General features: G+C 44.4%; 1 protein-coding gene and 1 long non-coding RNA gene across 4 annotated transcripts in view; one reads left to right on the top strand and one right to left on the bottom strand.

The window, feature by feature from the left end:
* The window catches only part of NUDT3 (nudix hydrolase 3), a 110,401-nt gene extending 96,250 nt beyond the window's left edge, over positions 1 to 14,151 (top strand). For 2 of the 3 annotated variants that reach the window (XM_002816775.6, XM_054558720.2), the window contains 2 exons: positions 347 to 431; positions 4,938 to 14,151. In XM_002816775.6, coding sequence (XP_002816821.2) covers positions 347 to 431; positions 4,938 to 5,116 — 264 coding nt within the window. In that variant the 3' untranslated portion in view covers positions 5,117 to 14,151. The remainder of the gene's footprint in view (positions 1 to 346; positions 432 to 4,937) is intronic. The other variant, XM_054558721.2, reaches the window with a different exon arrangement.
* LOC134761594 (uncharacterized) lies at positions 9,410 to 20,770 on the bottom strand. Its single transcript, XR_010140485.1, has 2 exons — positions 20,215 to 20,770; positions 9,410 to 15,880 (listed from the first exon to the last, which is right to left on the bottom strand). It is a non-coding gene; the product is annotated as an uncharacterized LOC134761594 (long non-coding RNA).
* Positions 20,771 to 20,792: the final 22 nt, after the last annotated feature.

Here is a 20,792-nt window from a genome sequence, read left to right as displayed (position 1 = left end):
CTCTGTGGTAGCCCACCCATCCACAGTCCTCTCCCTGGTGGTCTAGCTAGTTAAATTTACATGATGCCTTTTTCTTGAGTCACAGTATTCCTGTGAAGTTGTATTTAGGGGAAGGGGAGGAAAAATCAATATAAATACTTGGTTTTAGAAGTCCAGCCAAAGAGCACACCCTCAAATTCAAGTGTGGCCTGTTTTAAATCATGTAGCTGTAACTGTAGGACCATAAAAAGTAAAAGTTTAGAATCTTTGTGTCTGAGCTCTCTGGACATATGCATAAGAGTGTGTTTCATTTAAGTAATTCCAGCTTTCTAAGGAAAAACTCTATCCTTCTGTCTTTGCCCTTCAGAACCAGGAGAGGAAGCACAGGACATATGTCTATGTGCTCATTGTCACTGAAGTGCTGGAAGACTGGGAAGATTCAGTTAACATTGGTAAGCCATCTCCAGACAGCCTGGAAAGGGCTCCTCACAACCAGCCCTTGCCATGCCACAGGTCATGACCAGAACCAGAAACAAGAGCATACCAGGATCAGTGGCTCACACCTATAACCCCAGTACTTTGGAAGGCCAACACAGGAGGATCACCTGAGCCCAGAGTTCAAGACCAGTCTGGGCAACCTAGTAAGACCTCACCTCTACAAAAATCAGAAGACTTAGCTTGGCGTGGTGGCACATGCCTGTGGTCCCAGCTTCTCAGGAGGCTGAAGCAGGAAGATCATTTGTGCTTGGGAGTTTGAGGTCACATTGAGCCATAATCATGCCACTGCACTCCAGCCTAGGCAACAGAGTGAGACTGTCTCAAAAACAAACAAACAAACAGAACAACAAGAGCTGGATAAAGAATAGAAATAATTGAAGGATGTGTATAATAAAACAAGCATGTATATTTTGAACCTGATAGTATTTTGGAATGTTTAAATGGAATCTGAAGTGAGTACATGGTCCACAAATAGAAGCATGACCCCTAAAAATAAGAAATGTTGCTTCTAAAATCAAACTGGGTCCTTCCCAAAAGGGCTACACTTCTGCACCTCCTGAGCAGATACTGATCGAGGGCCTCCACCATGCCAGGCTCACTGCTGGCCATGGGGACCATAAGTGAGAGCAGGACCCTGGTCTTGTTCCTCATGACATTCATATTGTTGAGAAAACTGTGTTGGTTTGGTGGTGTGAGTCCCTCCAGAAATCATTTAGTAGATACAGAATAGTGCAGGTGGTTTCTAGTTTTATTCTTATAAAATATGAATATATCTGTAATATGTATTTTTATATGTTTTCATATTTTATATGAATATAAAAATAAAATTTATGAACTTTTATAAAAGGGTGCTGTGTGCACCCTTTAGGTACACCCAGCTTTCTCCCAAAGGAGCCATTTTCTTTGATCTCAGATGGCTATTATGTTTACATCTTTGGAACTATAAACTGTGGTGGTACAAAGGTTGGTTCACGGTTTGATTATTTACCTCTGAATGTATATTCTAGAAAGGAGAACACTAATTTCCATTACAAATTGTCAGACAGATAAAATTTATTTGCCAACATTCTCCCTTTAATGTTAGTGTTTGCCTTGCCACCATGCCCCTCACATTGTTACTCTGGGCAGTTCGTAGCCCTTTGGCTCTTGATGGCTTTGTGTCTAGTAATAATGCAGGGTGCTCAAGGAAATAAATTCAGTGTGGATATACTGAAAACAGACTCCCTGACAAGTGTGCTAGCGCTTGAAAAGGAGACCGCAGTGGATGTGTGGTGTGTCCTATCCTCAGAGCACTCTCTGTCAGGCAGGAGTCATACACTTGTGATGTTAATTTTTTTAGGTACCATTGCTCTATTAATATTCAAACAAGCCTTTCACCTTGTACTGCCACTTCTGAGAATTGACCCTAATGAAATAATCTAAAATATGACAAGCTATGGAGCCTTCCTTCAGATGATCTTACTACCATTATTCTTACTGGTTAAAATTTGCATCTTAAATGTATAACTCAATGAATGACAATTCAATGAATGACATGTGTCTGATGGAATGTTATACAGCTGTTAAACACCATAGTTTAACACCATCCGGTGCAGTGGCTCACGCCTGTAATCCCAGCGCTTTGGGAGGCTGAGGCAGGCGAATCACTTGAGGTCAGGAGTTCGAGACCAGCCTGGCCAACATGGTGAAACCCCGTCTCTACTAAAAATACAAAAATTAGCCAGGCATGGTGGCACAAACCTGTAATTTCAGCTACTCAGGAAGCTGAGGCAGGAGAATAACTTGAACCTAGGAGGTGGAGGTTGCAGTGAGCCAAGAATACGCCAATGCACTCCAGCCTGGGCAACAGATAAGACTCTGTTTCAAAAAAAAAAAAATTTTGTCAATGTTAAAGAAAAGCTAATATTGGCAGGGATGTGGTGAGACTGACATCCTGACACACACAAGCAGGACTGGGGATCAGTGTCGCCTTTCTATAAAGCACTTTTGCAGTATAAATCAGGAGCCCTTGAAAGTTCAAAAGCTCTATTTTTGTAGTTCTTGTGCTAGATATCTTTCCCTAGAAGGTTAAAAAGAAAGAAAAAACGGGGAATGTTTTAAAAAAATAGCATTATTTATAATAATTAAAATCACTGGGCATGGTGGATCATGCTTGTAATCCCAGCACTTTGGGAGGCTGAGGCAGGCGAATCACTTGAGGTCAGGAGTTCGAGACCAGCCTGTCCAACATGCTGAAACCCCATCTCTACTAAAAATACAAAAATTAGCTGGGCATGGTGGTGTGCACCTGTAGTCCCAGCTACTTGGGGGCTGAGGCAGGAGAATTGCTTGAACCTGGGAGGCGGAGATTGCAGTGAGCTAAGATAACGCCACTGCACTCCAGCCTGTGTGACAGAGTGAGACTCCGTTTCAATAAATAAGCAAAAATTAGCTGGGCGTGGTTGTGGGCGCCTGTAATCCCAGCTACTTGAGAGGCTGAGCCATGAGAATCGCTTGAGCCTGGGAGGCAGAGGTTGCAGTGAGCTGGGATCACATCGCTGTACTCCAGCCTGGGTGACAGACTGAGATTCTGTCTCAATAATAATAATAATAATAATAATAATAATAATAATAAAAATCACAGACAATTGATGTCCAGTGATGTCCAATTGATGACCATATGGAAATGGTTAAGTGAATGATAGTACATCCATACTAGATATTATGACATAATGCAGCCATAAATGTCTTAAAAAAAAAGATGGTCTCACTCTGTTGTCCAGACTGGAGGCATGATCACAGCTCACTGCAGCCTCAACCTCCTGGGTTCAAGCAGTCCTCCTGCCTTAGCCTTTCTAGCAATGGCAATGTCATATTTTTTTCATAACATAGATTGCTTAAGAAATAGTGTGACATAGGACAGGTGTGGTGGCTCATGCCTGTAATTCCAAGTACTTTGGGAGGCTAAGGCAGGAGGATCACTTGAGGCCAGGAATTTGAGACCTCATTTATACCCAAACAAAAGAAGAAGCAGCAGCAGATGTGGCACGTGCTTGTAGTCCTAGCTACTTGGAAGGCTGGGGCAGGAAGATCCCTCGTGTCCGGGAGCTTGAGTTTGCAGTAAACTATGATCATACCACTGCAATCCAGCCTGTGAGATCCTATCTCTGGAAAAAAAAAAAAAAGAAAAAGAAAAGAAAAAATAACATGAAGTAAAAAAGAACCAGTAACAAAAATTAAAAAGCAAATTCAGCAGCACATTCTTTTAGCAGCCAGGTACTCTTCAGGTGCTTTGCATACTAATAGTCACAACAGACTTGTGAGATAGGCCCTATTTATTGTCTGTTTTATAGATGAGGAAAATGGAGCAGGAGCACAGCTACCCGAGGCTGCACAGCTCATTGGAGCCATTTATGTGATTGGAGCCCAGCACTTTGGCTTCAGAGTCCTTGTTCCTGACCATAACACTGTAGCAGAGCTGGTCAGGATTCAGAGCACCTGAAAGCATGATCCAATTTTGGTTGTCTCAAGATTGTCTTTTTCAAGTATATGAAAAAAGGGCAGTTGTACTAGGGTATTGAGAGTGGTTTTTTCTGGTTTATAAGATTATGGGTAGTTATTACTTTTATAAGAGAAAAAATATAAAGGATTTTAAAGCATGGACTAGAAAAGAGTAAGAAAATAGACTGAAAAATAAAAGTGTGATTGTATTGAGATTATTTTCACTTCTTTTAAAAAATATTTTCTATTATGTAGATAAATTCACTCTTATAAGAAAACTTTTAAATGAATTACTGATTACAAACCAGCCATCCTAGTAATTCTGGAAGCTGATGCTTATGTTGATTTTTCCCCCCCCTTGGGACAGGGTCTCACTCTGTCACCCTGCTGGAGTACAGTGGCATGATCACAGCTCACTGCAGCCGCAACCTTCCGGCTCACCTCAGCCTCCTGGGTAGCTGGGACTACAGGCACATGCCACCATGCACAGCTAATTTTTGTATTTTTTGTAGAGACAGAGTTTTGCCATGTTGCTCAGGCCGGTCTCAAACTCCTGGGCTCAAGTGATCCGCCCACCTTAGCCTCCCAAAGTGCTGGGATTGTAGGCGTGAGCCACCTCATCCGGCCCTCATGTAAGTTTTTACAGGAGATGGGGATGCTGCTGGGCTTTGATCCCTATGTATGTGCAAGCAGGGAAAGCTCAGAGACCCAGGAGGGCAGGAGGAAAACACTAGCCATAGTTCTCTCTGGAGGGCAGGTTTTACACAATTACTCTTAGCTCTTCGGTTTTCAGGTTTCTCACCTTTCTACATTAGACATTGATATAATATTTGAAGCATATGAAGTGTGCTTGAGTTAACTTTTGTAAGGAAAAGAGTGTTAAGAAACATTGCTTTAATGTTTTCTATATTTTCTCAAAAGTTCTAGGCTCAGAAACCTTATTGCTCTTGTACTAGTTTCTTTTCTCTCTGCCTCCACAGGAAGGAAGAGGGAATGGTTTAAAATAGAAGACGCCATAAAAGTGCTGCAGTATCATAAACCCGTGCAGGCATCATATTTTGAAACATTGAGGCAAGGCTACTCAGCCAACAATGGCACCCCAGTCGTGGCCACCACATACTCGGTTTCTGCTCAGAGCTCGATGTCAGGCATCAGATGACTGAAGACTTCCTGTAAGAGAAATGGAAATTGGAAACTAGACTGAAGTGCAAATCTTCCCTCTCACCCTGGCTCTTTCCACTTCTCCTCACAGGCCTCCTCTTTCAAATAAGGCATGGTGGGCAGCAAAGAAAGGGTGTATTGATAATGTTGCTGTTTGGTGTTAAGTGATGGGGCTTTTTCTTCTCTTTTTATTGAGGGGTGGGGGTTGGGTGTATAATTTGTAAGTACTTTTGTGCATGATCTGTCCCTCCCTCTTCCCACCCCTGCAGTCCTCTGAAGAGAGGCCAACAGCCTTCCCCTGCCTTGGATTCTGAAGTGTTCCTGTTTGTCTTATCCTGGCCCTGGCCAGACGTTTTCTTTGATTTTTAATTTTTTTTTTTTATTAAAAGATACCAGTATGAGATGAAAACTTTCAAGAATTTGTCCTATAATGTGCTGTACAGTTCAATAGAGTGGTCACTTTCACTGCAGGATACATTTATCTACACATTATATATCGGACATATAATATGTAAATAAATGACTTCTAGAAAGAGAAATTTGTTTAATTTTTCAAGGTTTTTTTCTCCCTTAATTTGGGCATTTCTAGAATTGAGAGCCTCACAATTAATATACCTTTTTGTTTTTGATGCTAGTGTCTGGGCAGGTTGCCCTGTCCTCTCTCTATTTCCCAGTCATTGACTGTAGATATGGGAAGAGTTTAGCTACCTTCATAGTGCTCCCAGGACTCATGGCCTTTCCTTCTTTAAGCTGTATTTCCCTGCCCAGAAAGAAACAGGAAAAAACCTTTTTTTTATTTTTTTATTTTTTTTTAACCAAGCAAGGAGCAAATGGCCTCAGCCCAGATCTGTAAAAACAATGATAGAAATTGAATTCTGCCCCACATGTTGACAGTAGAGTTTGAACTGGATTCTTGGGATTACTTATCTAAAAAACTGGAGCATCAGGTCCGTTTCTGTCCTGCTGGTTTGGAATCTTTTCCGTAATGCTATTTATTGCCAACAATGGCCTCTCTTTGTGTCCATATATGCCTTACACCGTGCTGACCTGGGTATCGTCCATGTGCTCTGAAGCATCCAACTTTACTTTGCAGGTGCATCAATGTAGTCCTGTCCCTGAACTGGGCAACCGTGTCCCTGAAAAGTACACTGGGGAAATTCACCTGCTTGCTTGTCTTTGTAATGGCATGGCACTTGTGATTGCACCATGGAGCATGCTCAGAGCTATTAAATTGGTCTCCCATCTCCCACCAGGATATGAAAGGCCCATATGGGAAGCCACGTAATCACTTACTACAGTGGTTACATAATACACTGGCTCACTGCAGACTCTCTTGTTTTTTGATACAGGTTTCGTGCTGGCTTCATTTGCCAATTGTGTTGTTTAACTCGGAAGTAAGAGGGTCTTGAGATTGAGGGGTAGGGAGAGGTACACTGACTGATCCCTGGCTTAGGACAGGAGATTATCTCTGTACTCCAGTGGCATCTCCTTAGCCAAGATGTGAAATTAAAATCATAGTTCGCCTTATTTAAAAATTCTAATAAAGCACTCAAACTTTGAAAAGCTTTTACTTTTCCCTCCTACTAAAAGAAATGTATGTACCTCATAGCCCTGTGTCATTTAGTGTTCAGCACTTTTGGGAACATCAGTTGGTGAACTTTAAATTTTGCTGTCTACTTACCGGGCACGGTGGCTCGCACCTGTAATCCCAGCACTTTGGGAGGCCGAGGCAGGTGGATCACCTGAGGTCAGGAGTTTGAGACCAGCCTGGCCAACATGGTGAAACTCTGTCTCTACTAAAAATGCAAAAATTAGGTGGGTGTGGTGGGCGCCTGTAATTCCAGCTACTCAGGAGGCTGAGGCGAGATAATCGCTTGAACCTGGGAGGCAGAGGTTGCAGTGAGCCAAGATTGCACCACTGTTGTCCAGCCTGGGCGACAAGAGTGAAACTCCATCTCAAACAAAAAAAAAAAAATTTTTTTTTTTGCTATATACTCTTAGTTTACATCCTCTCTCCCAATCTTGAAACACAGAGCCAAAGAGCAGTTGTATTCTTGGGATACCATGATACCTCTGGGAAAGGAATTATATTCCCAAGGAGAGGTCCCATTGGATAAGAACAATACCATGGGACTTGAGTCTGAATGCTAACTTACTATTCACACATCCTTCTTAAAAATGAACACACTGTTTCTTATCCTGACCTAGAGCATTCTAAAGTTCTGTTCAAATAAATAAAGGGCAAAATAAAGTAGATTTAACCAAGTGCTAAGTGGAATTCAAGAAACACATTCTTCCAGATAAATTCTACCTTTATGGTATGGATTTGAAAGTACTTTGCAGGAAAACAGTCAGTACTCTTTAAAAAGGGACTGCAGGGCGGGGCGTAGTGGCTCACACCTGTAATCCCAGCACTTTGGGAGCCCAAGGTAGGTGGGTCACTTGAGGCCAGGAGTTTGAGACCAGCCTGGCCAATGTGGCAAAACCCCATCTCTACTAAAATACAAAAATTAGCTGGGCATGATGGTGCACGCCTGTATTCCCAGCTGCTTGGTAGGCTGAAGCATGAGAATCACTTAAACCTGGGAGTTGGAGGTTGCAGTAAGCCAAGATCATGCCACTGCACTCCAGCCTGGGCAACAGAGTAAGACTCTGCTTAATAAGAAAATAAAACGGAACTGCAGTGCTAACAGTAATTTACACATTTTTAAATGTTCTGAGTATGTTTTGACTGGGCTAGTGTAACAATATACTACCCTGAAAGTGCAGTTTTGATTGTTGTTGGTGTCTTTGGGTCAGGAAAGTGAACTGTGCCAAGAAGTATTTTTCAGTGACATGAATGGATTCCTGTTAATGCAATTGACTGAGAGATTGTGCTTATGCTTTCTTAACTGACAAAAAGAGGCTTTGTCCAACATCAGAATTGTTGAAACTGGTGCTGTTTTCTGTTGCACTGGGATTCTGATGATCTGGGATTTTCCCTCCTTGGCACAGTAAACACCATGGCTGTCTTTACTGAGAATGTCGTCACAGTCCTTTAGTGATAGATTAGTTAGACCCATGGTTGCAATACCTTTATCTCCCCAAAGAAAATAATCAAAAGAAAGCACAAAAACTACCCTGTTTGCAGAATATTTCACTGACATTGATTTGTCATTAATTCTACCAGAGCTGACCTCATTCAGGCTTGATAGAAACAGGTTCCTATGTTTAGGGCAGATCCCTAGCCTCTCGCTCACAGTGAATTTGCATGTCCTAGATTCTGGTTATTGCTAGAGCATCCATTAAAGTCTACCAAACGCAGGATAGAAGAAGATAGCAGTGGATTTTTAAAAATTTTTAGTTTATAAATCACAGTCATTGGGGAAACACTAGTAAGGTCATGTGATATTTTGGACCAGGATTTTTCTCTCTGTCTTCTCTCTGGGTGTGTGTGTGTGTACAGCAGGGCTACCAGGAGGTGTCAACCATGTTAGATTTTCTGTAGCCTTCCAGAAACAGTGCAGCCCATAAAACAGGAATCTTAATTTTCCTCATAGCAAATATAACAGGATGGAACAGTTAGTGTTTTGTTTTTACAAGTGTCCACCACTCCATCTGCCCTGCATGGAGAGGGCTCTCTCACTGCTAGGTCTAGGCCGAGCCATCTGGAAGGATCAAAGGGTGTGGGAGTATCACCCCCTCTCAGGCTGCAGAAGGTCTCAAGGGTGGCGTCACAGCAGGATTTCCGCCTTCTGCATTGCACTGCACAGCCCCATGGAACGTGAGGCACTTGAGGCCTTGCTTCTTGCAGCCTCTGGGGAGCAGAGTAGGTCACTGCCCTCTGGGAGTGTTTTGCAGTAGTTTTGTAAATGTGTTGCTACATAGTCAAGTTTCTTTGTGGCAAAGAAATATTTTGTTTTGATATTAGGAGCCAGCCCATGTAATGCCTCTTAGGCTTGCTTGCTTAGAAGAAAAAAGTCACCCTTTGTGGTTTTTAAGAAAAAAATTCTGTGCAGATCTGTTCCTCCTCCTGCTCCTTCCCTTTTCTCTACATACAGTGCTCATTGGAGGCTCCTGCTAAACCTTCTTAACCAGAGAAGTAATAGGTATTTGTTAGACCTGAGTGTACATTTCACATGTTATCCTTCACATATTTCTCATTTTCATCTAGTACTTTCTTAATGCCTTTGTTGGAGTCCCCATCCTCATCTTTAAAAAAAAAAAAACAACAGCTTAGCCTAAGCCACATTCACTTTTTTTAGTTCACAAGAAGGATTTAATAGCCACAATGTGATTTTTGCCACAACTGTGTGATTTTAATATTCTCTAATATCAAGGGTGGATTTAGAATTGCAGGAAATACCTGGAGAAATCACAGTGGAATGAATTTTTGCTTTAAGAGAAATGAGAGTTGGCTGTAATTGATAATACAGCTTCATCCTAGTCCCATCTGCATTTCAGAAAATAAGCCTCATCTTTACAAAACACAGGACACTTGTGGGACAGTTAACTCAAGCAGCTGTGGGGAGGGAGGAGATTATTGAATGGTGATTAAATAATGCAAATGGCCCTTCTGTTTCTTAAAGACTGTGGAAGAGGTCAGACTGCCCGGTTGAGGTGGCAGTCATTTATTCTGAGTCCTGTTGGGTAGAGCCTATCTCCTCGAGGCTATAGAGGCTTCCAGGATATGGAGCTATGCATGTTAATGGCTCAGCCTTGCCTCCATCAGGGCACCTACCTAACTTGGAGCAAGTGGGAGAGCACCCCAGAGTCATCCTCTGTGCTCTTTGGTGAGTTTTGCAGCGGAGACTTCACCATCCGGGGGAGCTGTGTTTCTGTGTCACTTGGGATATCACCTAAAAATGAAACATTTGATATTTTAAGGTATTAAAAAAAAGTAAATTGGGGAACATTGGCTGCAATCCCTAAAAGATACTGTTGTCTGTGCATCAGGTTGGCTTGAGGTCACCACAGGTCCTGGGAGCCCAGAGAGTTTAGGCATACTCTCCTTTGGAGGCCAGCAGCCTTTCACAAACCCTGCCTCTAAAAGGGCAGTTTCACATTTGACCATGTTTTTGCATTAGCCTCAGAAACTCTTGTCTTTAGCTGATAACCTTTGAGGGATGTGAGAAGCCTAGTTGGAGCATCTGAGAAAATGATCCCTCTCACCTTCAAATTAATCAAATAGTTTGTCCTTCTAGTCTCCTTATAAATTAATAAATGGAGGGCTGGGCACGGTGGCTCAAGCCTGTAATCCCAGCACTTTGGGAGGCTGAGGTGGGTGGATCACAAGGTCAGGAGTTCAAGACCAGCCTGACCAATATGATGAAACCCCGTCTCTACTAAAAATACAAAAATTAGCCAGGTGTGGTGGTGCATGCCCGTAATCCCAGCTACTCGGGAGGCTGAGGCAGGAGAATCGCTTGAACCCAGGGGGTGGATGTTGCAGTGAGCCAAGATCCCGCCATTACACTGCAGCCTAGGCAACAGAGCAAGACTCTGTCTCAAAAAAAAAAATTAATAGGAAGAGAATCCCATTTTGTGATGATTTGGGCACACTACTTGAGCTGAGGCTAGCAGTCACATGATTTTGGCTGTCTCTGACCTGAAGCTTTTGAAGTAAGAGTTATGTCTCTTCCCTGAAGCTTTGTTTACAGTGGTAACTTGGTGAGTTTGAGCTTTGAGCTTGTCTTAGAAAATAAGACTGTCCACCTGGGGAGGGGAGCTTATAGGGAACCCGTGTTAACTCAGAATGCTGAAGAAAGTGCTTTTAGCCAACAAAAGTAAGATTACTATCTAGAAGGTGGAAAGAAGTCATTGCTTCTGTTCCTCCAGCAGTCAGTTGACTCTAGGTTTCCTTTGGTTTATATCCCCAGTTCTTAATACTAAAACTTATTTGACTTCCTATCAGGAAGCACACAAAAAAAGCGTCATTTAAAACCCTGGATATAGGCTTTAAAGGATACAAAAACAGCAGCATTGTCGTTTTGCCAGGTTCATCACCATTTTGATGTGCTACCCATCCTTCCACCCTCCCTTTCCTGCCCCCAAGCCTCCCAGCCAGGCCAGATGTGAAGATTCTATTAATCACTTTTTCAGAGAACATTAATTCTTGTATAGAATAATTATCTACTAAATTGCTTATTATCTGTGACTACCTTGCAGAGAACATCTCAACAGTGCAGTAAAATAGCTCTCCTAGACTTGAGCTTCCAGCCAGGCATTTAGATCACTCTTAAGCCTTTGTGGAATTCTGAGGAAAAAAAGCAAGATGCCTCAATGCCAATGCTGGGCCTTAAGATTCTACTCCCCTCCCTGTAGGGTGGGGCAAGTGGCTCAGCTTTGGAAAATCATTTTGCCCATAAGATTGCCTGTGAATCCCTTTAAGAAGTCGTCCTGATCTGAGCCTGTCTTCCTGAGTACTTTGGTGCTGAATCGAAAATGGTAAGCTAAAGCAGTGACAGATCCACGTAGCCTCTTTAACCTCTTTATTGTCTTGCCAAAAAAAAAGTTTCTCAGGTTAAACCTTTATCTTTAACCTCCCTTTGTTGTGGAGAAAATGTGTCACTAATCAGTGGTCCAAGGGATATCTAGCTTTGGTTACTCAGTTCCTGAAGCATAACAGATACGACTTATGCCAGAGAAGGTAGAGGCTGATTATGGAGACATCCAGGAACAGGAATAAGAAGGGATAGGTCTGCTCCACATAGAACCTCCCCAGATCTGAAGTTAAGTCTTGGAGAGTTTCCAAAGTGCTGAAGTAAAAAGACTTGGAGGGCCTTTGCTTAATGAGCAAGAGGCTTGTGTCCTGTCAAGAACATGAAGGAGTTCAGAAGGGAGCTATAGCTCACAGACAGAAACCTGCCCCCTGACCCCATCCCCCGTGACTGAGAGCATGTTTGCTCAGAATTTTCTAAGAGGACTCTCCTTTCAAAAATCCAATTTGCTACCAGAATGTTGTTTAGCCTCTGAGAATCTCACTCTTTCACTTCCATCTGTGAATGGACATAAAGTGTTGCTCAGGGATCAGAAACATCAGAGTCCAGGGCCCAGTGGCATGGTGTTGCATTAATAGTTAGAAAAGTAATTGGTCAACTCTACTGTAAAAGAAATAAGTATGTAGTACAGTTTTGTAAATGTCAGGTCTGTTCTATTGTTTTGTGATCTGAAGACTGTCAAACTGGTTGATAATCAAAGAAAAGGTTGGTGGTTAGAATAAGTAAAATTTCAGTTAGAAAGATATAGCTTACCCATTTTCCATGTGCTTAAGGAAGTCAAGAGTATTTCAGGATGTTGAGAACTGTTGTAAAATGGAATTGAAGCAAGTGTCTCTCACCTTCTTAGGTGTATCACAGAGAGGAAGTGGAAGGCCAGAAGTAGCATCTTCATACTTACTTTGCCAGCCTGGCCTCCATTTCAAAGACTTTGTCTTCCATCCTATCCAATGACATGGTCAGGGATGGGCTCTGAGGAGGCAGTGAGGCCCCACCTTGGTTTGCCCCACTGTGGTGTGTAGTCTCCAAACAGCTTAAGGGTTTTTAAGGAGTTTTCTCACATGATTACCTCCACTCCATTCATCTACCATCAGCATCAGAAAGGTTAACATCCCTGGGACCATTCTACTTATAAAAGAGATGAACTAGTGTGCTTTCTCCCCTTTTCCAGGTGCGCCATCCATATACAATCTCCTCTTGGCCAAGTTCAACAAATGTTTCCAGGGAACCCTGTGGGTTGAGGCAAAGTAGCCAAGATGTATTGAGTTAAGTTTTTCTAGAGGACAAAAGTATTTCTTGTCCCTTTTCCCTCATGCTCATATGTTTTAGCTGAGGCTTAAATGGCCAAGTTGAGTAATAACTCTGGAACTGAGACAGAGAGCCAGGGACCCATGTACCCAGGGACCAGTCCCCTGGGGAAATCACACAGTGGCTCAGACTAGACTGCTTTATCCCACCAGAACTCTGCTGCTGTTCATTTCCATCAGGACCACTCAGGAAAGCAAATAAGTTAGCCTTCTCATCATTAGGTCACCTAATCTCTTGGGCTGCAGGATGAGAGCATATATAGATCTCCTGTTTAGAGAGTGTGTTCATAATTGTAGAAAGGGATAGAAAATGGAACAACCAAGAGACTGTGTCATTTTTTGAAGAGGATGGCAAGGATGACCTCAAATGAGCTCAACAAAACTGGGAATCCAAGTAATGGTGCTTGTAGGGAAAGAGAGGTCAGTTGTGGTCCTTAAACCTCTTGGTACCTTGTGTGGGTTATAAAACAAGGAGCTGGAGTAAAATTGCCCTTACCCCCAATCCAAATGCTGTCCAGGATTTAGGAGCTCCCAACCTGTGGTTATATGGTGTTGGTTTCCATTTTTTGTTTGCTTGTTTCCAAAACAGCCTTGCTTGGTACTGCATGGAAAGTTCAAGCTTTTCTTCTTGCCGCTCAGGACTACCTGTCTGGGCTGGCCTCTTCCCCGTGTCTTCACAGCGTCCCTAAGGAAGATTTTTGCAGCACTCTCTGGAGCTGAGGGGAGTGAAATTTGGTCCAGAGAAGGCGGAAGGAAATAGTTTTACTGTTTCCTTTTCTCGAGGCGGATGTCCTCAGGCTTCCTTCACACCTCCTTCCCATGGGCGCGGCTGGCAGTACAGTCAGGCTGTGGAGGAGGGCTGAGAAGAAAGGGGCACTGGTCCAGCCCCAGGTTTGGTCTGAGACAGGTACACAGCAGATACCATCCCACCTTCCTCTCTAAAGAACAGGCCAGCCACACATATAACCCTTTCCCTACTTTACTAATGTGTCCCTTATGTGGTACCAGCAATGGAGGACAGGCAGACTTACCCCCTGCCATCTAGAGAGAATGTTGTTACTACCCGTAAAACTTGACCACCCCCATATCCCACTCCTTTTTGTAAAAACAAATGCTTAAACATGTGAGCCTGCCATTCCTTTCTATGTGTTAATCAGTTTCCTTCCATTTGAGCTGTGTGAGAGGGAAGGGCATTGAAATTGTAGGTTGTAATCTTGTGCCAACCAATAAAAACCAGTATTTCACACACATCCCTTTTAGTGTCTGGTCTCTTCTTTCCGGAGGCTTCCCTTCAGTCCTTCATGTCAGTCCTTTGGTTTCCCCCACTCCTCTGCTAGATTCTTGGGAATTGCCCTAGAGGTCAAGGGTGACCCCGTGGAAGATTTGGTGTGCAGGGCATTCAGGTGAGAAATGCAGTGGAGAAGGCAGAGACTATTAAAATCAGCATGTTGTATCTTGCTGTCCTTGCTACCAGGTGCCGAGAGAGAGCCCTGGTTAGACGGTCAGTGCCCAGTGCTGAGGAGAGGGCCTGTCCCCCTTAGCCAGGGAGGCTTTCTAGGGGACCCAAAGGAGCTGGAAGGGGTAAGAGGTGAGCCACATCCAGAATAAGGAAGCATCGCAAGAAGCTGCTTTCCTCTGTGTGCGGTGGAATCAGGAAGGGCGGAGCCATTTTTGAAGTTGTGAGTGGTAGGGCTTGCAGGCAGAGAATGGGTGGGCATCATCAGTGAGAGAGCAGCATTAAGTGAGCTCTGTCCCCTGGTCCCAAAATGGAAGGAACAGTTTGAGCTGTAATGGAAAATATTGATGAGATCCAATTATGGAAAGCAACAAAAGCCAGTCCAGAGAGTTTAGTTTTATGCATGGGCGTGGTCCTGAACAGGGCAATCATGTGGTATCAACCATGTCTGAGCAGGAGCCAGCAGGAGAGTTTGGAGTGGAGCAGTCTGGAAGCTGTTATGATACCATGCTTGAGGCTCTGCAGACTCAAGGAGTGCAGTGGAAATGCAGAGGGAGATATAGAAACAAGAATGAACAGCATATCACAGAGAAACACCCATCCTCCGAGACAAGCTGGCTTCTCTAGGATGGGACTCTGTTGGCATCACCACTGGTCAAGTATTTTAAGCCAAGAAACCTGATGGGATCAGTGGGAGAGAGTCACTTCCAGGAACAAGACCCACACAAATCTAATTCATAAGAGACTAATGTATGTGCCCAGATGCTAATTGGTTCATTTATATGATGGTAAACATCAAAGTTACCCAGTTTGTGTACTGGCTGGCTGTATGGGAAGCAAAAAATAGGCAGAAAGTTGGTTACTGAGCAGTAATAATGGTCTATTGACTTCATTCCACCACAGGACAAATTCCCTATCAGTTGGTCAGAGAACGCTCCCCCTAAAATTCTGATTCTGCAGGCTTCCTTGTCCATTCCATGATGATCACCCTGAATTCCTCCATCAAAGGATTCTTCCTTTTGCCAGATTTAGTGTGTATGATGAGGCTCTGAACTCATACATGCTGATACAGGTGATGTACTCGGGAAACCACCAACTGGCCACCTCTAATTGGGATTTGAGTGTTCTGGAAACTTCCCACTCGCCCATGTCAGATCATTATGGACCATTCTAAAGCTGATCCATCATCACATTTACTACATGATTCTGTTTCATTTGCAGAGGGTAAATGGCAAAGTTCAGGATTACCTTTCTGCAGCCTAGTCTTCCAATGGCCTGCAGGACTTGTGGCTAGAGAGAAAGAACTCTAAAGAGATGCCCCAAAACTTCGGACGTGGGTGGAGAGAGGAAATCAGCCCAAAGGACACCATTGCAGCTCATATCATTGTGGGGACCGGCATTGCACTTCCTCCACCCTTTGTTGACATGCTGGGTGGTAGTGCTGACCGTCTAAGCCAGTTTGAGTTGGTAGAATAACTGCTCATCCCCAGTCAGGGCGGCTTCCATCTCTGGGCACCTGATAACTGTTCCAAGAAAGCCTGGTGTTACAAGCCATGGCCTTGCTTTCTGGTTTCCAACAGAGTTAGGCTGTGAAGGGTTTATTTATGTCCTTGATCTTGTGACACCCAGCTAACATCTCAGCATCTGAGGATGTAGCCATGAGGTTCCATGTTTTATGTTCTGAATACCAGCAATGTGCTAAACCTAGGACACACAGTCCTCACAGAGGCACCTGCTTGGGTGACAGATGGCATGAAATGGGAGAGGTGACAGCCTGGGAAAAGTAAGCCACTTGGGAGGGTGAAGTAGGAAGGAGCAATATCAGAGAGAGCTTGGGTGGGAGGACCATGGAGGGATGAGATGGAGATAAGAAATTCAGAAAAGGGAAGAAGGACAGTCATTCATCCGAAGGCTGCCTGGTGTAATAGAAGATACGAATGTTGGGAATTAGCCCAGTTCTCTGCTCCGCTGCTGACAAGCTCTTTGATCTTGAACAAATTACCATCCCTGCTCCCTCCTGTTCAGTGGGGGAGAAGTCTACTTTGCAGGATTATTGTGTTAAGTGAAGGAGTGTGTGTGACACCAAAGTCAGGGTGTGATTATCAAATGGTGGCACCTCTTTGGAAATGCCAAGGCCTGTGCTGAGTTCACTAAATAAGACACAAAGTCACAACAGACACAAGTAATCACAATGCAAAACGATACATGCAATACAAGAAGCCCAAGGGAGTGTCAACTCCTCAAAGGAGGCATCATCTGAGAGGATCCATGCGGGATGCGTGGGATCCCAGCGTGAAGGGACAGCATGTTCGAGGGCAGAGCACTGTGTTCAGGGAACATGATAGGGATAGTGGGCAGGGAGGGGGAGAAGCAGGAGGTGCCATGGGAAAGGTTAGCTGGGGTCAGGTGGCTTAGCAGGCTGTGTTTGAACTTTACTCTGCATGCCTGGGAAGCCAACAATGTTTTTAACAGAACAGTGACTGCATCAGGTTGGGCATTTGGGGAAGATGATACTATCTACTCAATGTTTCTTGTGTTCCTGGCCAGGTGGTGGTCACTGTTTTACACTTAAGTCTTCGCAGTCCTGTGAGGCATAGGTCATGGTAAAGGAAATGGAGGCTTAAGGAAGCTGTTTTCTAAAGGACCTAGACAAACTTGTCTAAAAACTACAGGGTTAAAGCACCAAGGATGTCTAAGACAATTTGGAGAAACTGCCAGGGAAAACACAGGACTACAATGGAAGTCCTATGTTCAATCAGTATCAAGACTTAATATAAAGGTACAGTAACTAAATGTGATAAGTGGAATAGCTGGATAGAAATAGAAATCAATTAGACAATAAAAGTGAGCAGGGGACCAAAAAACAGACCTGTGCATACATGGGAATATGGTAGGAGCCAGAGGAACCATGCACCTGAGTAAGGAAAGGAAGGGATCTTTAGCAAGTGGGGTTGGGACAATCAAGTAACCAAACAGGAAAAAATGATATAGTGGCCAGGCATAGTGGCTCACACGTGTAATCCCAGTGCTTTGGGAGGCAGAGGCAGGAGGACTGCTTGAGCTCAGAAGCAGGAGGCAACAGTGAGCTATGATTGCGCTAGTGCACTCCAGCCTAGGACACAGAGGGAGACTTGGCTCAAAAAAAAAAAAAAAAAAAAGTCACAGTGGCTCATGCCTGTAATCCTAGCACTTTGGGAGGCCAGATCACCTGAGGTCCGGAGTTCAAGACCAGCCCAGCCAACATGGTTAAACCCCATCTCTAAGAAAAATACAAAAATTAACCCAGCGTGGTGGCAGGTGCCTGTAATTCCAGCTACTCAGGAGACTGAGGCAGGAGAATTGCTTGAACCTGGAAGGCAGAGGTTGCAGTGAGCCGAGATCATGCCACTGCACTCCATCCAGCCTGGGCAACAGAGCAAGACTCCATCTAAAAAATAAAAATAAAAATCCCTACCTCACACACCGTTTATGAAAATAAATTCACAAATATGAAAAAAGTCATTTGTGAAATATCTAAGCTAAAGGAACTATAAATGTGGACTTTTTAATCCTGATTCTTCTTTCACTTACATTTTGTTCTTAAATAAAAGGAAGGTTTTTCTAAAAAAAAAAAAAGAAAAAAGAGTCATAACGTTTAGAAGAAAATGTGGAAGTTAAGTAACATATCCAAGGTAATAGAAGAACTGCAGTTCAGCATGGGGGTCTGGTGCGCCAGAACCTGCCCACTTGGCAGTTCTCTCTTGGTCCCTTCAGACTGTAAGATGGACCAGGGCAAGGAGAAACTGAAGGTGGGGAGGGGCGAATGAGGGCAGGATTTGCACCTGGTCCCTACACTACCTCACAGGAAGGGTTGCAAGGGAGGCAGAGGGAAGGACTTCCTCATGACATCACCATCACTCAATAAACAGGCAGTGGTGATGGGCCTAGATGCTGACAGGTGTCTTTTGTGAGAGAGACCATCAGGTACTCCACACAAACATCTATTGAGGGCAGATGGCTGGTCATTATGCTTAGGTAGGTGTGAAGAGGATGCAGATAAAACAATAGCAGTGAATCCTTGCATGATAGAGCAGGAAGGATTTTAGGGATCATCTAGTCCAATCCTCTGTTTCACAGATTTAGAAATAGACACAATGAGAAGGGATTTCACCAGTATTCTAATTTGGAACTCTAAGTGGAAAATACAGATCACTGGCCATGCTGTAAATAGCTAGCTGCTCTGTTTCTATTGACATGAAAATCTTTTTAAAAATGGTTATCCTGGCTGGGCGTGGTGGCTCACACCTGTAATCCCAGCACTTTGGGAGGCCAAGGCAGGTGGATCACTTGAGCTTAGGAGTTTGAGACCAGCTTGGCCAACATGGCAAAATCCCATCTCTACTAAAAATACGAAAAAATTAGCAGGGTGTGGTGGGGCATGCCTATAATCTCAGCTACTCGGGAGGCTGAGACACGAGAATTGCTTGAACCCAGGAGGCGGAGGTTGCAGTGAGCCAAGTTCGCACCACTGCACTCCAGCCTGGAAGCCAGAGTGAGACTCTGTCTCCAAAAAAAGGGTTATCCCACTCTGGCCACCAAACTCTGTCAGCCAGTGCCACATCAAGACCCATGCCCATGTCTTCATCACTCATTCACCATTAATTACTCCATCTTTCTTGTCCCCATGTCCTTCCAGTGTAGTCTCCCTCAGAATCCCAGACCTGAATTAATCCATCCTTTTTTTTTTTTTTTTTTTTTTGAGACAAAGTCTCACTCTGCACTCTGTCACCAGGCTGGAGGGCAGTGGCACGATCTCGGCTCACTGCAACCTCCGCCTCCCGGGTTCAAGCAGTTCTCCTATCTCAGCCTCCCGAGTAGCTAGGATTACAGGCACATGCCACCACACCCAGCTAATTTTCGTATTTTTAGTAGAGATGGGCTTTCACCATGTTGGCCAGGATGGTCTCGATCTCTTGACCTCAGGATCTGCCCGCCTCGGCCTCCCAAAGTGCTGGGATAATCCATCCATTTTTATCCCCTCCTATGTGAGAGCTGAGCCTGCCCAGAGAAAACCATATATAGCATGGGGTCACTATGGGTTCATGCCTCCCCTCCACTCAGCTTCCAATGCTTCCTGTCAATGGCCAGTGACTACCACATTGACAAGTCCAAAGGTCACTTGTCAGTTCTCATCTGACCACTGACCACTGGCCCCCAAATCCTGTGGTGTCCTTGGCAACATTTCTTGTTCTCTTCCTACCCATAGCTTTCAGGGTAAGGTTCCATCTCCTTAGATTAGTACCCAGTACCTTTTGTGAGTTGGCCCCTGCCCACCTCACCAGACTAATTTCTTGCCACTGCCTCATCCTTGTTTTCTCCTGGCCTCATAGAACTTCTTGCAGTTCTCCAAATGCATCCTACACCATCACACTGTTTCACAATTCACGCGTTCTGTGCCCTCCTTTGGGAAAGATCTCTGAGATAGTTCTCCCTACGCTGGACTGTGTGTCCGCTTGGACATGCCCCGTTCTGAAGGTGCCTTCTGAACAAAGGGAAGATATTTCTCTATTGTGGTATCCAGCTAAGTGGTACAGAACAGGTACCCTGGAAATGAAATATGGGTTGGAACAAGCAAAGAGCCAAATGACATTTTGGGGATGTCCACCACACAAGAAATGTGTGCCAGTGTCACCTGGTCCCCTCAACCCCGTCCCTCCAAATACCCCTTCACTTCCCCCAAACCCTGGAAGCAAATGCAAGGTCCCCTGGGACCTGGTGTGGGAGACATTTGGAGCAGGTGGAGGAGGTGGGGAGAGCCATGTAAAGAGGCTCTTCCCTTTGGGGCAAGGGTGACATTCAAACTGTGGCACCCACTCACCAGTCAGAACGAACATGTGATGGAGGCCTCTCCTCTGAGGCCCCTTCCCCAGGTTTCTCTTCCTGCCTTGAGTCTGGAGGGCAAGGGAATAGGAGGAGGAGGTGCTTTTCTAGGGTGAGGAAACCCTCAGTTCCTGCCAGTCCTCTTAGCTCAGCAGCCTGTGAACTCTCCCAGACCTGGGGCAAGAGCTAATGGGAGGCTGGTCACTTCCTGCCAGGCCTGTGCCCGGGACAGGCAGAGGAAGCCAAGTTTGGGTGAGCCTGGAAAGGAGGAGAAGAGGAGGGGCAGTTATGGGGGCTTGCAGTTTATGGGGTGGAGTTGAGGGAAATTCGTTTTGCTTGGGGCAAACTCCATCTGAGGAAGTTAAGTGGACTAATTATAAAAGCTAATATTATTTTTCTAGTGTTTTTCAACTTATAAAATACTCTCCCGGTCGGGCGCGGTGGCTCACGCCTGTAATCCCAGCACTTTGGGAGGCCAAGGCGGGCGGATCACGAGGTCAGGAGATCGAGACCATCTTGGCTAACACGGTGAAACCCCGTCTCTACTAAAAATATAAAAAAATTAGCTGGGCATGG

Source organism: Pongo abelii, chromosome 5 (assembly GCF_028885655.2).
Source record: "Pongo abelii isolate AG06213 chromosome 5, NHGRI_mPonAbe1-v2.0_pri, whole genome shotgun sequence".
Taxonomy (NCBI): domain Eukaryota; kingdom Metazoa; phylum Chordata; class Mammalia; order Primates; family Hominidae; genus Pongo; species Pongo abelii.
This window is presented reverse-complemented; position numbering and strand designations above follow the sequence as displayed.